General features: G+C 41.2%; 1 protein-coding gene across 2 annotated transcripts; it reads right to left on the bottom strand.

Moving 5' to 3' along the window:
* Positions 1 to 10,090: 10,090 nt before the first annotated feature.
* LOC107826761 (peter Pan-like protein) lies at positions 10,091 to 17,164 on the bottom strand. 2 transcript variants are annotated; one of them, XM_016653786.2, is made up of 7 exons: positions 16,988 to 17,164; positions 16,160 to 16,339; positions 14,588 to 14,818; positions 14,271 to 14,363; positions 13,994 to 14,181; positions 11,877 to 12,070; positions 10,091 to 10,485 (listed from the first exon to the last, which is right to left on the bottom strand). In XM_016653786.2, exons 1-7 carry the CDS (start codon positions 17,003 to 17,005, stop codon positions 10,343 to 10,345), a joined length of 1,047 nt encoding a protein of 348 aa, XP_016509272.1. In that variant the 5' UTR covers positions 17,006 to 17,164; the 3' UTR covers positions 10,091 to 10,342. The 2 variants fall into 2 exon arrangements, with proteins under 2 accessions (XP_016509272.1, XP_016509273.1); XM_016653787.2 differs by having other exon boundaries at positions 16,160 to 16,336.
* Positions 17,165 to 17,547: the final 383 nt, after the last annotated feature.

Genomic DNA, 17,547 nt, shown 5'->3' with positions numbered 1-17,547 from the left:
ACAGCACGACAATCCAACAGAAAAAGACAAGGAAAAAGAGGCATAGCAATCAACAGGGCCAAGGTCGACGCAAGGAGAGACCGGGGACGTCATCACGGATCCCGAAATGGTCAAGGCTACAGATTCGACCATAGAAGACCTCGACCCCATTCAATTGGACCTCAGTGACCGTAGTAAAAAGTCCTATATCGGTTGCAAACTCCGGGAACCATGTAAATTCAGTCAATTCTTAATAACTAATGCAGATTTGTTTGCCTTTAGCAATGTAGATATGTCGGCCATCCCAAGGTAAATCTCCACACACAAATTAAACGTCGACACGTTCCACCCCCCAGTAAAATAGGTCAGGCAAAAATTCAACCCCGCCATCAACAATGCAATCCGCAAGGAGGTGGAAAAATTGTTAGAGAATGGCTTCATCAGGGAGTCAAAGTACCCTTAGTGGATCGCCAACGTAGTGATGGTCAAAAAGAAAAACGGGAAATGGTGGATGTGCGTGGATTTCATAGACTTGAACAAAGCATGTCTGAAGGATTCATTCCTATTACCCCACATCGACCAAATCATCGACGCAACAGTCGGGCACGAACTATTGAGTTTCTTGGACGCTTACTCAGGCTATAACCAAATTCTTATGGAGGAAGAAGACCATGAGAAGACCATGTTCATCACCCACCAAGGAACGCATTATTACAGGGTCATGTCATTTGGTGTGAAGAACGCGGGGACTACATATCAAAGATTGGTGACAAAAACGTTTAAATACCAGGTCAGCAAGACCATGAAAGTATATATAGTTGACATGTTGGTCAAGTTCGAAAAGGCAGAGGATCACATCGATCATTTGATGGAAGCTTTTGACATACTAAGACGGTACGGAATGAAACTAAACCCGGAGAAATGCGCGTTTGGCGTAGCCTCGAGAAAGTTCTTGACCAAATTAAAGGGGATCGAGGTCAACCTAGACCAAATTAAAACTATCGAGGGGATATCAGAGCTCTTAACTACCAAGAAGTAAGTCCAAAGGTTGACTGACGAATCACTGCCCTATCGAGATTCATCTCGTGGTCGTCTGATAGATGTCCCATTTTTTTTGGCGTACCAAAAAATAACAACGACCTCGAATGGACTCCTGAGTGCGTACATGCTCTACGATAACTGAAGGCATACCTATCATCACCACCCCTGCTTTCAAAACCTGAACCTGGGGAGCAACTCCTCGTCTATCTAGCCGTCTTCGAAGTACCGGTAAGTGAAGTCCTGATCCGCAAAAATAAAGGTACAAAATCTCCCATCTATTACATTAGAAGAACACTTGTCGACGCTGAGACGAGGTACCCACACCTCAAAAAATTGGCTTTGGCATTGGTCGTAGCTTCACGAAAGCTTAGACCTTATTTCCAGTGCCACCCTATCTCGGTCGTCACAACCTTTCCTGTAAGGAGCATTTACATAAACCCGAGCTATCGGGGAGGCTGGCGAAGTGGGTCATCGAGCTAAGCGAGAACGATATCACATACTAGCCGCGAACGACAATAAAGTTGCAGGTGCTCACTGACTTCAGTGCAAAAATAATGCCTGAAGTCGAAAGGGAAGTCGTCCAAGCATCACTCCAAACACAAGACCTCTGGGACCTATGCACTGATGGCATATCCAACGCATCAAGGTTCGGACTGGGACTCGTACTCGAGGTCCCTACAGGCAAAGTAATTCACCGGCTATAAGGTTCCCGGATATGACTAACAATGAGGTCGAGTATGAGGCCGTAATTGCAGGGCTAATGCTAGCACTCAAGTATGGGGCAAAATGATTGATACTACGCTGTGATTCCCAGCTCGTAGTCAACCAAGTCACAAGGACTTTCCAAATCAAGGAACAAAGGTTGCAAAAATACCAGACTGATATCTGCAAGCTGCTGCCTCAATTCGATGAATGCCAGCTCAACTAGAACACACGGGCGCAGAATGCCAAAGCGGACGGCCTCACCAAATTGGTCGCAGCTACCAAAAATATCACGATCGGGGATAAAAGTGTAGTCCACCTCCTCAACTCATCACTAAACCAAATTGAGGTAAGGACCATAAACTTAACTTGGGATTGGCGCAGTCGTATTATCGCCTATTTGCAGGACGACACACTCCCAGACGACAAGAAAGAAGCCAAGAAACTAAGAATGCAAGTAGCCTGATACAGTCTCCTTCATAGCGACATGTACAAGAGGACTTATGGAGGCCCTTTAGCAAAATGTTTGGGCCCGAACCAAACCCAGCGCGTCCTCGAAGAAGTCCATGACGGCCATTGTGGTGCTCACTCCGGCAATCGAGCACTAGTCAGATGCCTCATACGGGCGGGATACTATTGGCCCACCATGCAAAAGGACACCGCAGACTTCGTGAGAAAATGCGAACAGTGCCAAAACTATGCCCCAATGATTCACCAAGCAGGTGAACACCTCCACTCAGTCACCTCCCCGTGGCCGTTCATCAAATGGGGAATGGACATTGTGGTCACTCTCCCAGCAGGGCGAGGTAATGTACGATTCCTTTTGGTTTTAACTGACTATTTCTCTAAATGGGTGGAAGCAGGAGCATTCGCCCAAATATGGGAGCAATAGGTAATCACCTTTATATGGAGAAACATCATATGCTGATTCAGCCTATCCAAGGAGATTAGTTGTGACAACGGATCCCAGTTCACGGGAAAGAAATCGTTGAATTCTTCTAGAAATGGCATATCAAGAGGATACTCTCAACCCCATATCACCCAGCGGGTAACAGGAAAGCAGAGTCCTCCAACAAGTCTATACTAAGCATCATGAAGAAAAAGCTCGAGGACGCCAAGGGACTGTGGCCGAAAATACTACCAGAAGTATTATGGGCCTACCGAACAACCCTGAAGACGAGCACATGAGAGACGCCCTACTCTTTGGTCTATGGGACCAAGGCAATCATACCGGTCGAAGTCGTAGAACCCAGCCTAAGGTACTCCCACGAAAGTGGTATGAGAAACGATGAGAGAAGATTACAGGAACTCAACAAAATCGACGAATGAAGAGATATGGCGTACACAATAATGGTAACCCAAAACCAACAAGAAGAACGCTATTACAACAATAAAGCAAAGGTCTGGCCGCTTAAAGTCGGGGACTACGTGTTGAAATCCAAAACTCAATTGAGCAAAGACCCCCCAGAAGGCAAGTTGGGAACAAATTGGGATGGTCCGTACAAAGTCATACCCAAAGCGAACAAGGGTTGATTCCAACTAGAGACAATGGAAGGAAAGCAACTACCAATCAATTGGAACATCATCCACCTTAGATACTTCAACTTCTGAGAGAAAAAGTGTCCCCCCCAAGTCGTACTCTTTTTCCCTCACTTGAGTTTCGTCCCATTTGGGTTTTCTCAAGGAGGTTTTTAACGAGGCGGCGAAGGGAACACTCCGAGTCGAAGTACGCGAGGGAGGGACCGTTGTTACTCTTTCATTGCTCGACTCCTCAATACTCTCCAAGTCAAACAATGAAGGGATTAGGTAGGCTGGGACTGAAACATCAGCCAACACCCAAAACTTGTAACTTTCTCCAAGTAGATAACCACAACAACAATGTCAATCAGGACACTTTTTTCGTATTAAGGTTATGTTCGACCCCGCTCGTTGAACACCTACCGGCCCTCGGCCCGTGATTTAACGACTAAATACGGAAGCAGGATCATTCGCCCAAATACGGGAGCAAGAGGTAATCACCTTTATATGGATAAAAATCATATGTCGATTTAGCCTACTGAAGGAGATCAGTTGCAACAACGGACCCCCCCAGTTCACGGGAAAGAAATCTATGAATTCTTATAGAAATGGCATATCCAGAGGATACTCTCAACCCTATATCACCCAGCGAGTAACAGGCAAGCAGAGTCCTCCAAAAGTCCATACTAAACATCATGAAGAAAAAGCCTGAGGACGTTAAGGGACTGTGGCCGAAAATACTACCAGAAGTATTATGGGCCTACCGAACAACCCTAAAGACGAGCATATGAGATACGCCCTACTCTTTGGTCTATGAGACCAAGGAAGTAATACAGGTCGAAGTCGTAGAACCCAACCTAAGGTACTCCCACAAAAGCGGTATGAGTAACGATGAGAGTAGAAGGCAGGAACTCAACGAAATTGACGAACGAAGAGATATGGTGTACACAATAATGGTCGCCCAAAAACAACAAGCAGGACATTATTACAACAAGAAAGCAAAGGTCTGGCCGCTTAAAGTCGGGGACTACGTGTTAAAAGCCAAAACTCAAGCGAGCAAAGACCCCCAGAAGGCAAGCTGGGAACAAACTGGGATGGTCCGTACAAAGTCACAGCCAAAGAGAACAAGGGTTGATTCCAACTAGAGACAATGGAAGGAAAGCAAGTACCAAACAATTGGAACATCAGCCACCTCAAATACTTTAACTTCTGAGAGAAAAAGTACCCCCCAAGTCGTACTCTTTTTCCCTCACTGGAGTTTTGTCCCATTTGGGTTTTCTCAAGGAGGTGTTTAACGAGGCGGCGAAGGGAACACTCTGAGTCGAAGTACACGAGGGAGAGACCGTTATTACTCTTTCATTGCTTGACTCCTCAATACTCTCCAAGTCAAATAATGAAGGGACTAGCTAGACTGGGACTGAAACACCAGCCAACACCCAAAATTTGTAACTTTCTCCACGTATGTAACCACAACAACAATGTCGAAGTAATAAGAAACTTACGTTTATTAGGACACTTTTTTCGTATTAAGGTTATGTTCGACCCCACTCGTTGGACACCTACCGGCCCTCGGCCATGATTTAACGAAAGTTTATGTTTGACTAAGCTCGAACAAATCCCTACCGGCCCTCGGCCATGATTTAACGAAAGGTTATGTTCGACTAAGCTCAAACAAACACCCACCGGCCCTCGGGCACGATTTAATGAAAGGTCATGTTCGACTAAGCTCAAACAAACACCTACCGGACCTTGACCACGATTTAACAAAAGGTTATGTTCGACCAAGTTCGAACAAACATCTATCAACCCTCGGCCACGAATACGAAAAGGTTATGTTCGAACTCCCTCGAACAAACACCTATCGGCCCTCGACCAAATCTCAACAAAGAAACGCACTCGACCTACATAAACAAGGGGATGACATGACCCATGAATATTCGGCTCCAAGGCCATGACTAACTAAAAGACAACAACAATAAGATGGACAAAAAATGAAATGAGCAAACAATAGAAGCAAAAAATATACAAGAACATAAAATAAACCACGGGAATGGAAGAAGATGCAAGGAACAACTTTGATATTTCATACTTAAATTGTTTACAAAGGCTATTGAAGACGCTGGTAAAAATACACAAAAAAGTCAAAAAGAAAACTAGTGGTCGTCGCCATTACAGCCTTCAGTGCCCTCGCCAGCTCGGTGTTGAACGAAGTCACCACCCTCTCCATCCTCGCCCGGAGGGTATATGGAATCATACCAGGACTCGTCCTTGAGGCGATCTATAGCATATTTATCACCCTCATCTTCCTCACCAGGACGAGGAGTAGTCAGATCATAACCACAAGCAATTTGAGCCTCGCGGGCTTTGACACGAGCACCCTCGAAGTATGCAGCAAAAATAGAGCCCACTACATGCAACTCGTGAAGCACATCCAGTCGGGCTTCGGCGTGAATCAACTCTTTGTACAAGTCACAAGGAATGTTGGGGAAGCCATAAGTTGTAGATGAAGAAGGTCGTTCAAGTAGTTTGGATTTCTCGGCCTTCAGAGCAGCAACTCGATCGTAAAGATCAGAGGTCTCTTTCTCCAACCCTTTCATCGAGCCGCTATTCTTTAAGCCTTGCCGTTGCTAAATCATTTTCTCGCTCGGAACGAAGAGTTCGGATCGCCACCTCAAGGGACTTCGCTTTCCTTAAAGCCTCCGACTGAGCGGACTCTGCCTTCTCTAGCTCTTCCGTCATTTCGGCGACCTAGCCACTAAGAGCCTCCGCCCTGAATTGACACTCCTCAAGCTGGCCTCGCAGCAAGACTACATGAGCTTGGAGATCACTGCACTGGGCTTCTACCCCCTGCTAAGCTCGAGCTCTTCCTCTTTTATCCTCAACATCCTTTCCAAGACGCTACACTTTCCCACTACCCGCCCACCTCCTCGTCTCTTTTCTTCGAGTCCTCCCTTAGTTGGCGCACATTGCCACTTTCGTGGAGTCGGCACCGAAGCTCCCGGTACTTATCAAGGCATTTTAAGTACTTATCATTCAAATTCACATAAATATCTTTACGTATCTGCTCCCTACGGGCACTTTCAATCTCCAGGACGATCGTCTATAAAACGAATGAAGGGAGTTAGAGCCTACGAAAGAACAAAATGTAAGGAAAATAACGGACAGCAAATGTACTTACCCGATGGGCGAAACCAGCAATGATATTTGATAGGGTGCTATCATTAATAGTCTCGAGGGTCGTACCCTCAATTCAGAACAAAACGGGCCAAGGGAGGGGATTATCTCCTCGGTGTTCACAAGAAGATTACGATCCATCGGGATCGCAATAGTCATTGAAACCCCCTTCCAACCTTACTTCGAGTTGAGTAAGCCCCTCATCGATCTTCCTCAACTCGTCTACATCCATGTCGGAGTCATATCCAACATATTTCTCAGTAACAACCTTCCTTCTATCATTAGTCGAAGAAGGCACGTCCGCCGCGACCCCGGAAAATGAGGCCTCCTCACACCTCGAAAGGGCAGGGTCATCATTGCTCACCACGCCGTCGACCGCATCCCCCACAAGACGCATGCTCGTATCCTCCAAGTGAGGGGCCTCGGGACTTGCCTCTGGGATCTCTCCAATATGCACTGTGGCTGTTTCCCAAAGGAAAAGGCCACAATCTCCCACATCAACGGTTGCCGACCTCTCTCCCCTGGTATCCACGCCCCTCTCTTACGAGGTATCAAACCACCGTCATCAGGAGAGACGTCTTCCTCATCAACTAGTGAATAAAGTTGGGGGGGCAAGAGTCGCAGAAGGAACAGAGACAGGCTCCCGAGCTACGGCCGTTGAGGTCGAGATCGGTACGAAAGACGTAGTAGCCTCAACATGAGCCGAAGTCGAGGAGGCAACAGTCGCCTATCGGAAAGAAGGCACTGGTGCCCGGCTCCTCCGAGAACCCATGTCTGAGAAAAAAATAGCATTAAGTGAGCAAACAAAATCTGTACATAATAGGAAACGGAGCTGCCACGATCAAAGAAAAGAGATTACCAGTTGAAGGGACAGCAAACCCCTAGTTCTTAAAAAAACTTGGCCATTCACGAATCCCTACGATGTGAGGGAGGAGTCGCTCGACCTAGTCAGAAATATGAGCGTCCAAAGGAGGAGGCGAGGTCTTGGCTGCAAAATAAGAAGGCGTGAAGTCAGAATTCAGGACCGAACACGGGGGAGAAACCAAAGTACTTACGAGTATATTTCCAAGCCTTAGGAAAGCCGTTGACATTGGCCACAACGTCCTCGGTTCTGACAAAAAAGAAGTTGAACTAGAATTGACGACTGGCCTTGTCGTCCATCTTCACCACTAGGCATTTGCCCCCTCGGTGGCGAAGGTTCAGCATCATTCCCCTATAAAAGCTAGGAGCGAATAGATGAATTAAGTGTCGTAGTGTCAGTTCGACCCCGACCAGCTCAGCAAACTTAGTGAGCACCTTTATAATTTCATAGACGTACTGCGCGAGCTAAGAAGGACAAATGTCGTAGTAATGACAGAACTCCTCCACCAGTGGAAGGAGGGGAAGAGAATAGCCGACTTGGAAGGGGTAGGAGTAGAGGGCGCAATACCCAGGATGGTGGACCTGTAGCGTATCCCCCTTGACCGGGATCAGCTCGATATGATTGGGAAGGCCGAATTTAGCCTTAAGCTCCGCTAATTCTTTCACTGTCATCACTAATAGAAAAGCTCCAGGTGCAGCCTCTGGTGATTTGTTGAAATCGGATCTAGAATGAGGGTTGCGTGGGATTATCTCCTCTACCGACGGGAAGGTTTCATCCTCAACGGTGGTAGGAATGCTCTCCCTATGGGAGGGGAACACCACTGCCAAGGGAGCAATATGACTCCCTTCACCAGCATCAGAAGACACGTTAGACATAATTTAACATAGTGGAGTAAAGTAATAAATGAGAGGGAATGAAGAACGATATAGGTCAACCAAGCAGAAAAGAAATTCGGAGAAGAAGAAGAGCAAGAGAAGGGTATGGTGCTTCAAAACGTTGGAAGGTTTAAACTTCAAAATCAGGTAAGATCTCTATTTATAAAAGTCATTGCACCAAAACAAAAAACACTGGTTCATCATGATTAGCATCGGAACGGAAGCCGCAGGTCTAATCAAAGGTCACACGTGAAACGGAGCGATACATCGGGAATATGCGTCATAATGACATCATGACATCATCCCAACCCGTGGGCAACATAACTCCAATATATCACCCGGGAAATTCGAGGCATTTGAAATGCGCGGCCTACAGAGGTTCACGTCGCCTGTTCGCCGCAACAACCACGACTCGTGTAGTCCGTCTGGTTAGCTCGACCACCAATAACATGATCCGCTCATCGAACCCGCCAGCGAAGCCGGTCTCAATAAGCGGAGGGATTAACTGTATGGGTCAAAATCTATTTCTAATCGAAATGGTATTAATAAAACATTCCTAGGCTGCCATGTGTCGAAGTAATTTAATTAACAAAGAAGGTCGTGGTCGAAAAGTCAGCAAAGACTGAAGTCGAGGAGTTGCCAAAGATCGAGGCAGAGGTCGAGTATCCTTACAGTTATAACGGCTAGTTTCAAGATAGGACATTAAAGGAAATATTCTAGTAGATATTCTCTGCATTTGTACTATTAGGGTTTTTAGGAACATGTTCCCTATAAATAGAAAGAGACACAATGATAGGGGACATCAGATATTCATTTGGAAAATAGACTTTGATTTTAAAGAGATAATCTGGTCTTATTACAAGCCAACAAAAATAACATTCTCACTAGGATTTTTGTTCACACTTTTTCACTAGATCCGAGAATAACTCGGATATTCAAAGGCTTGTCCATCATTCATCATTGTGGGAAAGAACATCCGTTGGTTTCATCCTTTCTCGGGTGACTCATTCGTTCTATTTACATAAATGTCATTTATTGTTATTCATCACTATTTAATGCTATATTGCTTCTGGGTTCTTAAATATTAGTTATTGCATATTGTTATAGCTTTTGGAATAGATCTACGTATTATTTACCGCTCTTCCGAGAATTTCATCTTTGAGATATTAGTATTAACTAAGATTAACCCTCATTTGTATAAGTTTAATTAGTTGAACCAATATATATTTTTGGTCAAACAAAAATTAAATTTGTTAATTGTTTCCAACCCTTAAGATTAAAGAAGTCGTAGATCTTTTTAGTACTGCTATAATAAACTATATCTTGTGTTATTTTTTAATGGACATGAAAAGAGGTAAAGCGACTTAAAATGGGACTGAGGGAGTAACATATTAGCAATTTAGGGCAAAAACGAATTATTTTTTCTCCTATGTAACACTAACCAAGAAATTGTACAACGTCCCATATTGTTTAGAGGATCTATATGTAGCATTACTTAGTTACTGATATCAAGATAAGCTAGCAGCCGATACATTTTTCATATTAATATTTTGTATGAAGTCCCTTGATATTTAGAGAATTTCGACATAGTATTGTATATTTGTGACTTGGTTATTAACATTAAGAAAGAGCTAAGAGCCAACGTATTAAATTTTGTAAGCTTTTGTCATTTGACTTGACTTGTACACAAATCTGTCGTTGGGTTTCCTTATGTTAGTGCATAAGTATGCAAATTTTAATATCTAAATACATACACATACTTCAATAATAGTTGATTGTCTCCAAAAATTAGGTATAGGCGTATAGCTATTCTTATAGAATCAAAGCGAATTACAAACACATTACATTGGAAGATAGCAAAATTGCCACTGGAACAAGGACGTAATAAATACGTAAACATGAAAATAATTCTAAGATGGAACGTATTTGGAATACTCTGTTTAACAAACTAGTTGCTCAGATTAAATCTAGTTTTTAACTCACTATGTACAGTCCTTAAAGCACACTTAGTAGTCTACAGCCAAATCAGCAAAAGGAAAACGGGTTGAGGAAAAGGTATAGTAACTCATACAGAGCAAATTCAACAAATGAATTCTTTCCTCTTCCAGCATCATCTCACTATATATTGGAATACAAGTAAAAACAAGGAAAACAGAATATAAAAGAGGGGGGGGGGGGTCCTAAGTTCTCATCACTCTTCAATTTCTTGCTCCTCCTCATCTTCAATTTCTTGCTCTTCCTCATCTGCATTTTCCTGCCCATCTGTATCCATCTCCTCCTCGCTTTCTTGTTCACCCTCTTCTTCGTTTCCCAGTTTTTTAGCGCTAGTATTTCCTGAAGGCATCAAGCATGACAGTAAGGATAAACTGAAGCAATGCCACAAGTATTATAAACAATCCTAAAATTGGAGTGCGCAAGGCCTACTCATAACTGAGTATGCAATGTAGAACCGAGCATAGGAACTTGGTAGAAAGAAATTACATATTTCAGCATGATACCTATCTCCTAACTAGTTTGATGAAGAAATTACTAGAAACCCCATCATAAGGCCACATTCTTAGGATTTGGATCCGTCCGGTCCAGTACTATTCTGTCCAGTTATGTTCAGTGTAAGCTTTAAATGAGGGACATATGTCCACCTTAAATTTTTATGGTTAAGATCTATTTAACTTAACAATCTTTTTAACCACAGTTAAAAGTCAAAACCTTCCATATTTCCAACGGTAAAAAATGTCTGAGTTCACATAAAGAAAAAAATGTCTGACTTTTCCAAGAGGATTCAATCTCATCCCCCGAATTCACCACTCGCTGACTATTCAACCCCACCCCACCATCAATAATAGATCGAATAGGTTGGAACAGGATTTGGCAAAGTTAGGGAGGAAGGAAAGGGATAGCCATCTGGTAAATCTCAGATATAAGGAAGCAAGTCAAGGTTCTGGTACTCTTCTAAGGTCAGAAGCCTGCTGTATTGAAAGCAGTGATAATTTTTCTGCGTCGAATTGACAAGCACAACAGTGCAGTTTTATTAGATTAGCAAGTATTTTTGTAGGAATAAAGAGGAAAATTGGGTTATGATAATATAAGAGACTGTAGCGTCTTGGGGATTTCTGATGGAGTTGATCCTCGGAATCCGCCAATGATGATTTGCAACATACTATGAGGAGTAGGAGCAACAAGTGAATCGCAAGGCTGTAGATGTTAAATCTAATGGGCTCCTTCAACGGTATTAATTGATGACAAAAACCTGCTTTTAGTTCACATAATTTTTTTACTCTTAACCATGGTTAAAGAAGTTGTTAAGTTAAACAGATTAAAACCATAAAAATGTATCTTATAGAAATCACATGGATAATTATTTTTATTGAAAACAAACTAGAAATCAATGACTCATTATTCTTTCTCTACCTTCAACCCCATGCAGACTGAAGATATTCTGTAGTTGGCCGAGCTAATGGGCACCCAATTCACCAAAGATAATTCCCACTACAGACGATTCGCTAAAATATAGACCGAGTATTTAGGCCAAATGTAAACATGAAGACAACCAGTACAATATGCGGTTAGTCTCTGAGTCTATATATATAGTATCTCAAATCTATTCATACCCTTCAAAGCAACGTCAAATGCCCCTGCTCCAGACCCACTCACCTCCAGTTCACCCGGTAAAAGTAAGAGGGTCGTTTGCTTCAAAAGTAAGAAAGGGAGGCTATAGAGAAAAATACCGTATTCACTGAAAATGACTCGACCAGTACATAGGCCCTCTTCAATCTTGACGAGTTGAAGAGTCATCCTAGGTCCAATCTCTTGAAGTTTGACAGCACTTTTTGTAGAAGCTCGATTAACTCTTCCAATATCAGATGACAGACTTACAGTTGCCGCCTCATCATCTGGTTCACTTTCAGAACCGTAACCAGCCCTTCATTTATAAAGCAGAGAGAGACAAATGAAAAAATAAGAGAAGTATAACAATAAGAAGACTGTAATTTTTTTGATGAAGTAATAATATTTATTAAAAAGAAGGGCAATAAAGCACCCCTGCACAAGAAGTATACCAAAAAGTAGAAAACCTTACAACAAAATGTGGTTTTCTACTAATGAGAATCATTCTTCTATCAAAAGCAATAACCTCATGGGTGCACCAAAAAGAAATGAAAAATAATTCCTCAAATGGACAAAATCCTTTTCCATTCCATCAAAAGCTCTTCTATTTTTCCCTCCCATATGATCCACATAAGTGCTAGTGGTGCAACCTCCCACGCCCTATGCCTTCTCCTTCTAAAACTCCAACTAAACGAAACTTCTTTGACCGTTCCTGGCATCACCCACTGAATACCAAACCAACTCACTATTTCTCATGGTGACTGAAATTGGAATTTGCCGGATTACCAAGACATGCTAACCAAAGCAAAAGTCTTAATAGCCAACACGGATACATATATGCATCTACTTCAGTTACATCCTCGTCTCTAAAACCGCGACATCCTTACCCATAGAAATAAGTTTTGAGATACTAAAAGGGTCATTTAGTTGGCAGAAAAGTTTAGGAGGATGGCAAAACCATCAAATGAGGGATGGAATTGGACAAGAAAAATTTGTTAGTTAAGTCATTGTGGATGAGATTCAATAAAAATTTCTCCGGGTATGGCTCGTGTATTGGAAATCAAAATTAGCCTGTGCTCATTTCGCATTAAACTTGCTATATGCATCACCATGTGCGCGTGCACTTTATTTGGAGGATGCATGTGCTGAGCATGGGCCTGAGCTTAGAAGATGCTGTTTGCTCAGTTGCTGATTGGTTTTTACCTTTGTGGCTTGATCGATTGTAGCTTTAGACATGGTCCCTGAAACTCAATTGTCGTGTTTTCAATTACAATGTTTCTTTAGGTTTCAACCTCTGTGGAACTGTGGATAATACACATAGCAGCCTATGCAGATGACCTATGTGTTTGCTTGTACATATTTTCCTCTTCATTTCTATTTATGTATTTTGCTTCCAGAATTGAGTAGACAACTAATGCTTAATCCACAAGCTAGAGATTCAGATTTTAGAATTACCCCAGGGCTTTGGTCCATCAGGACGGTGATTCACAGTGATCAAAACAAAGTAACGATTTTGCTCCCAACCCAAACAGAACAATCAATTGCGTTAATGGCACAATGAATATTCGCCCAGCACATTGTTTTAAGGTGCAGGAAACAAGAGGAATTTAACCAAAAGGACACAGAGTTTTCACCAACAAAACAAATTATGCAACCCCTGATCTGCAACGCCCAAACGTCAAAAGCATGGAAACTGCATTCCATGACCAGTTGAATCTCGTGGAAGGTAAGCATGTTGACCAAGAGTTGTGTACTTATCGCCACTTATATAATAGTAATGGATATATGTGTGCGCATGCATATAGGATTGGGTTGTCTACAAGGCTGAGGGGAGTGAGCAACCGTTGAAAATCGGATAGAATGAGGTGTTGGACGGTTCAAACGGGATGAAAGAATTCGAAGGATAAACATGGGTAATAATCCAAAGAGCAAGAGGGGTGAATGAAGGTAGTACCGTTAGGGGCCTTAAGGCAATAGTGAAGAAGTAAAATTAGAATTTCCGCAGTAATCAGCAATCTCAGTTCTACTTAACACAATTCCATAGAGATAATAAACACAGATGGCAATACTAAGTCTAAACCAACTTCTCAACTGACTATGAATAGAAAAAGGTTTAATCCACCTGGCAATAAACAAAAAAGAAATGAAGTAATAAACCAGACAGATTAATGAAGGAAGATTATCTCATGAAGTGCAATAAAAAATCCATATGAGCATTAAGAGAGAGAGAGACACATACTTCGTCACAAAGTCGCTAACATCTTGAAGACTTCTTAGGTCAGGGACTTGATGGTTTTGCACAAATTTCCTGATCCGGCGAGAAACACCCACTGGCTGTAATCTGATGGAGTAATGCCGAAGATCAATAAGCTTTGTTTCTTTGTTGTAATTAAGTAACACAATTCTTTGGCATGAAGGCAGTTTGACCTGCAACGTGTAACAAACTTGCATTAAAAGCTGGTGAAACAAACTGTGGCAAATGAGAAATTTATATATGGTTCTCAGTTCTCACTCACTGTATTTATGTCAATGGCAGGAAAAATGTTCTGGAACATTATTGTAGTGAGCTTTAGATGCTGCTCCCCAGTCCCAAAACCCGATAGCACAATCTGCAAGCATAATTCTGGAGCTCAGCTGACCAGGTAAAGAAACAAAATAATGCTAATACGAGACAACCTACTTTATGCAATGCCAACATCCCATGTCTTCATGGGTTTGCTTCTAGATGTATGATGTGCTTCTACATGTTAAGCAGATTAAGTATGTACTCCTAGGTGCATGTACATGTCAGAAGGTGCAAAATAATTAGCTATGTGTCAACAGGAGAGATTACCAATGGTGGGGTTTTGAAAAGATCCGGAGGGCATCTTGGACGGAGTTGAGATTGAGCAACGTCAGCAGCCAACGAGTACTCATGTATTTTGAACGATAAAGTTGGACCATGAGGAGCGTGAGCAACTCTCAAGTATGGTGCAGAGTCAGTTTTTGACAACATGAGGTAATGTGTGACACCCATTTGCCCAGCAACTTTCCAGAAATCATTGAGATTGTTTCGTTTCTTTTCCTGAAAATAAATTGAGGAAACATAAATCCAGGCAAACATATACAAAATGCAGACAATAGATGAATCTTGTAATATTTGGAACCACATAGGTACAGATAAAATTTACAGCAGAAAATATGTTCCTGCTTGTAGCTTATTTCAGAAGACAAAATCAGGCATTGTTGCAAAAAGCTACGCGCAGCTAATAAACCAGTGAAATAGAAAGAAGATAGAAGTGCTAAAGAGATCTGAGCTGTCAATGAACATACGGTTTTAATTATTGATTTCCTCTTTTCATTCAAATAATGGGAATTCAGCAGCCAGCTGAATACAGACGTAATGACGAATACACAAGTCAAATGGAAAAGGTCGATACATTGTATTACTGACAAAGCACCCTCCTCTCTCTCCCCAGATTATACGACCTCCTGTTTCACTCTCTCCATATTGTCCAAAGGAATGGATGAGAAATCATCTCTTTGCTTTGCTTCTAACTCTTGCATCTTTGTTAAAATTACAATAAATCAGAGCCCCAGTAATCTGAACATATTCCTCAATCTATAAGCAAGTTCTGTGCAGAAAAAGATGTCTAACATCTCATTCTTTCTACACATCAACTAATGTGTATTCTTTTTCCCCTTCTTTAAATTGGCAGCTGTAAGAATTAAACCATACGATACTGCCAAACAAAGAAAAATACCTGCTTTGGTGGTTTGCTGTCCAAATAATTCTCTGGTGAAATTCCTTCCTCTAAAATAAAATTTAAAAAAATTCCTTCCTCTGTTTCAGATAGAGTTGTAGAATGATCTGACTGAGAACACCCCACTAGATTGCATTTGCATTTCGAGGATGTATTCAACAGTAACATACCTGCGTTGAATTCCTACTATTTAAACTACTACCTGACTTGAAGTTCCCAAAATAGTTGTTTTCATCCCTCCAAAACACCTAGCTACCATATTAAGTGTCTTTCCCTTCTGTGGATAAGTGAGCATAAGCAGTCTGGAAAGGTAGGAGCAGCTGTTAAAACTTCCATACGGTTAATTTTTTCGATCTCCAGGGCTCTGTACTTCATTACATATTAGAAGTTTTATACTGTTTCTTTACAAGTTGGCCTTGGCATATTCATACAATTTTTGCCCTATGGATAAAGTCCCAATTTACACCATATTCAGAAGAAGCTCGACAAATATTCATAGCAAGAGGTCCTGGACATATTCGCAACCCATGTAAAATAATGAGTCAGAAAAGACAACATAAATTTTTCTTGACTCAAATCAAGACTGTCTAGCATACACCAAATAATGCAACCCAATGCACAGATATACATGCATACACTTGAATTCTATGTTAAGATTTTACCTTGAGCTTGAGAGCAGTATAAGGATTCATCAACTTCCTCAAGTCCATTTGCAAGCGTCTGAGAGGCCCAGGAAGCTTCCCCCTTGCGAACACGAAGCTCCTTGGAATCTTGTCTCCTGTAACATGGTCTACCGTTGGCTGCTTCTTCGCAATTTGCTTGACAAATGGCTTCCTTTTCTTCTGATTAAATGAGCATTCAAGAATTCAGCTCAAACACCACCACAAAAATTGTCACAGAGCTTACAAAATTTCAGATAAAGAAATCCATTCTTATGTGGCATCATTGTTTAGTTAAACATCATTTCTTGTTTCAATTCGGGAAAAAATACAAAAAAAAAAGAAAACCAAAAATGGATAAACAAAGTGCAACATCTTCCATTCAGACGACGGCTTCCTCACACAAATATTCAAATTTCCAGCTCAGATGATTAAACTTCTGTTTTTGAGAAGGATCAAAAGTCACAAGTTAAAACCCAAAACTTTAATCCAATCATAGTTATTAATCATCATCACTTGTTCCACTTCAGGGGAAAGACAATAAAAAAGGATAAAGGTTAAGGAATAATCGTTATGGAAATTATAAACAGCTAAAAAACTCAAAAAACTTCAATTCAATCTAATCATAGTTTTTTGTATCAGGGCAGATGACAAACCAAAAGAATAAAGGGTCACAAATAATTGTTGCAGCTAAAAAAATCCAGAAGTTTGTTTATTGTTTCAGCGCAGGAAAAAAAGTGACCTAAAAAAAGGGATCATATGTAGTTGCGTTTTTAACGCATTTTCACGAACAAACCAAGCATAGAATTAAACAAAAGCAGAACAACTTACATTCCTGAAACGAGCCATGATCTCTGCCGATATGCTTCCAAGTCTGTTTTGCTTCCTGAGGATTGCAAATTTATCAGTTTTGGGGATTTTTATCTATGAAAACCCAATGCTTCAGAGGTTTAGGGCAGTGGAGGAGGAAATAGAGTTAGTACTTAAACCCTAGCTAAAAACCTCTACGCTTCAATAAAGAGCTTTTTCTTTTTTATTCTTTTTCCTTTTTCCCTTTTTAAGGAAAGTCCCCGTAATTGAAATTAATATAATTACACAGTCTAGTAATTATACAATATAGTAATTAGTACGATCTATTTATTTATCATAACGTAATTATACTGTAATAACAAGGGTATTGTTTGGTTGTGCAATGAAATTACACAGTTAGATTAAATTTTAAATGAAGCAATTATCAAAACTTAAAAGTTAATATAATAAATATATGCCTATAAATAATTTTTTATAAGTATAAATGATATTATATTTTTTGTATTTAATATGCATATTTTTTCTTAAATATGCGTTAATATTGTAAAAATAATTGATATATATTTTCCAAATTAATAATA

The sequence above is a fragment of the Nicotiana tabacum genome, chromosome 19, assembly GCF_000715075.1.
Source record: "Nicotiana tabacum cultivar K326 chromosome 19, ASM71507v2, whole genome shotgun sequence".
Taxonomy (NCBI): Eukaryota; Viridiplantae; Streptophyta; class Magnoliopsida; order Solanales; family Solanaceae; genus Nicotiana; species Nicotiana tabacum.
This window is presented reverse-complemented; position numbering and strand designations above follow the sequence as displayed.

Bases quoted from the DNA above. Each gene is read 5' to 3' on its own strand.
- LOC107826761 (XM_016653786.2), bottom strand. The intron at 14,364-14,587 runs GTAATCTCTCCT...TTATGCTTGCAG, and splicing joins TTTTCAAAACCCCACCATTG to ATTGTGCTATCGGGTTTTGG. The intron at 10,486-11,876 runs GTATTTTTCTCT...TGATGCCTTCAG, and splicing joins AGTCATTTTCAGTGAATACG to GAAATACTAGCGCTAAAAAA.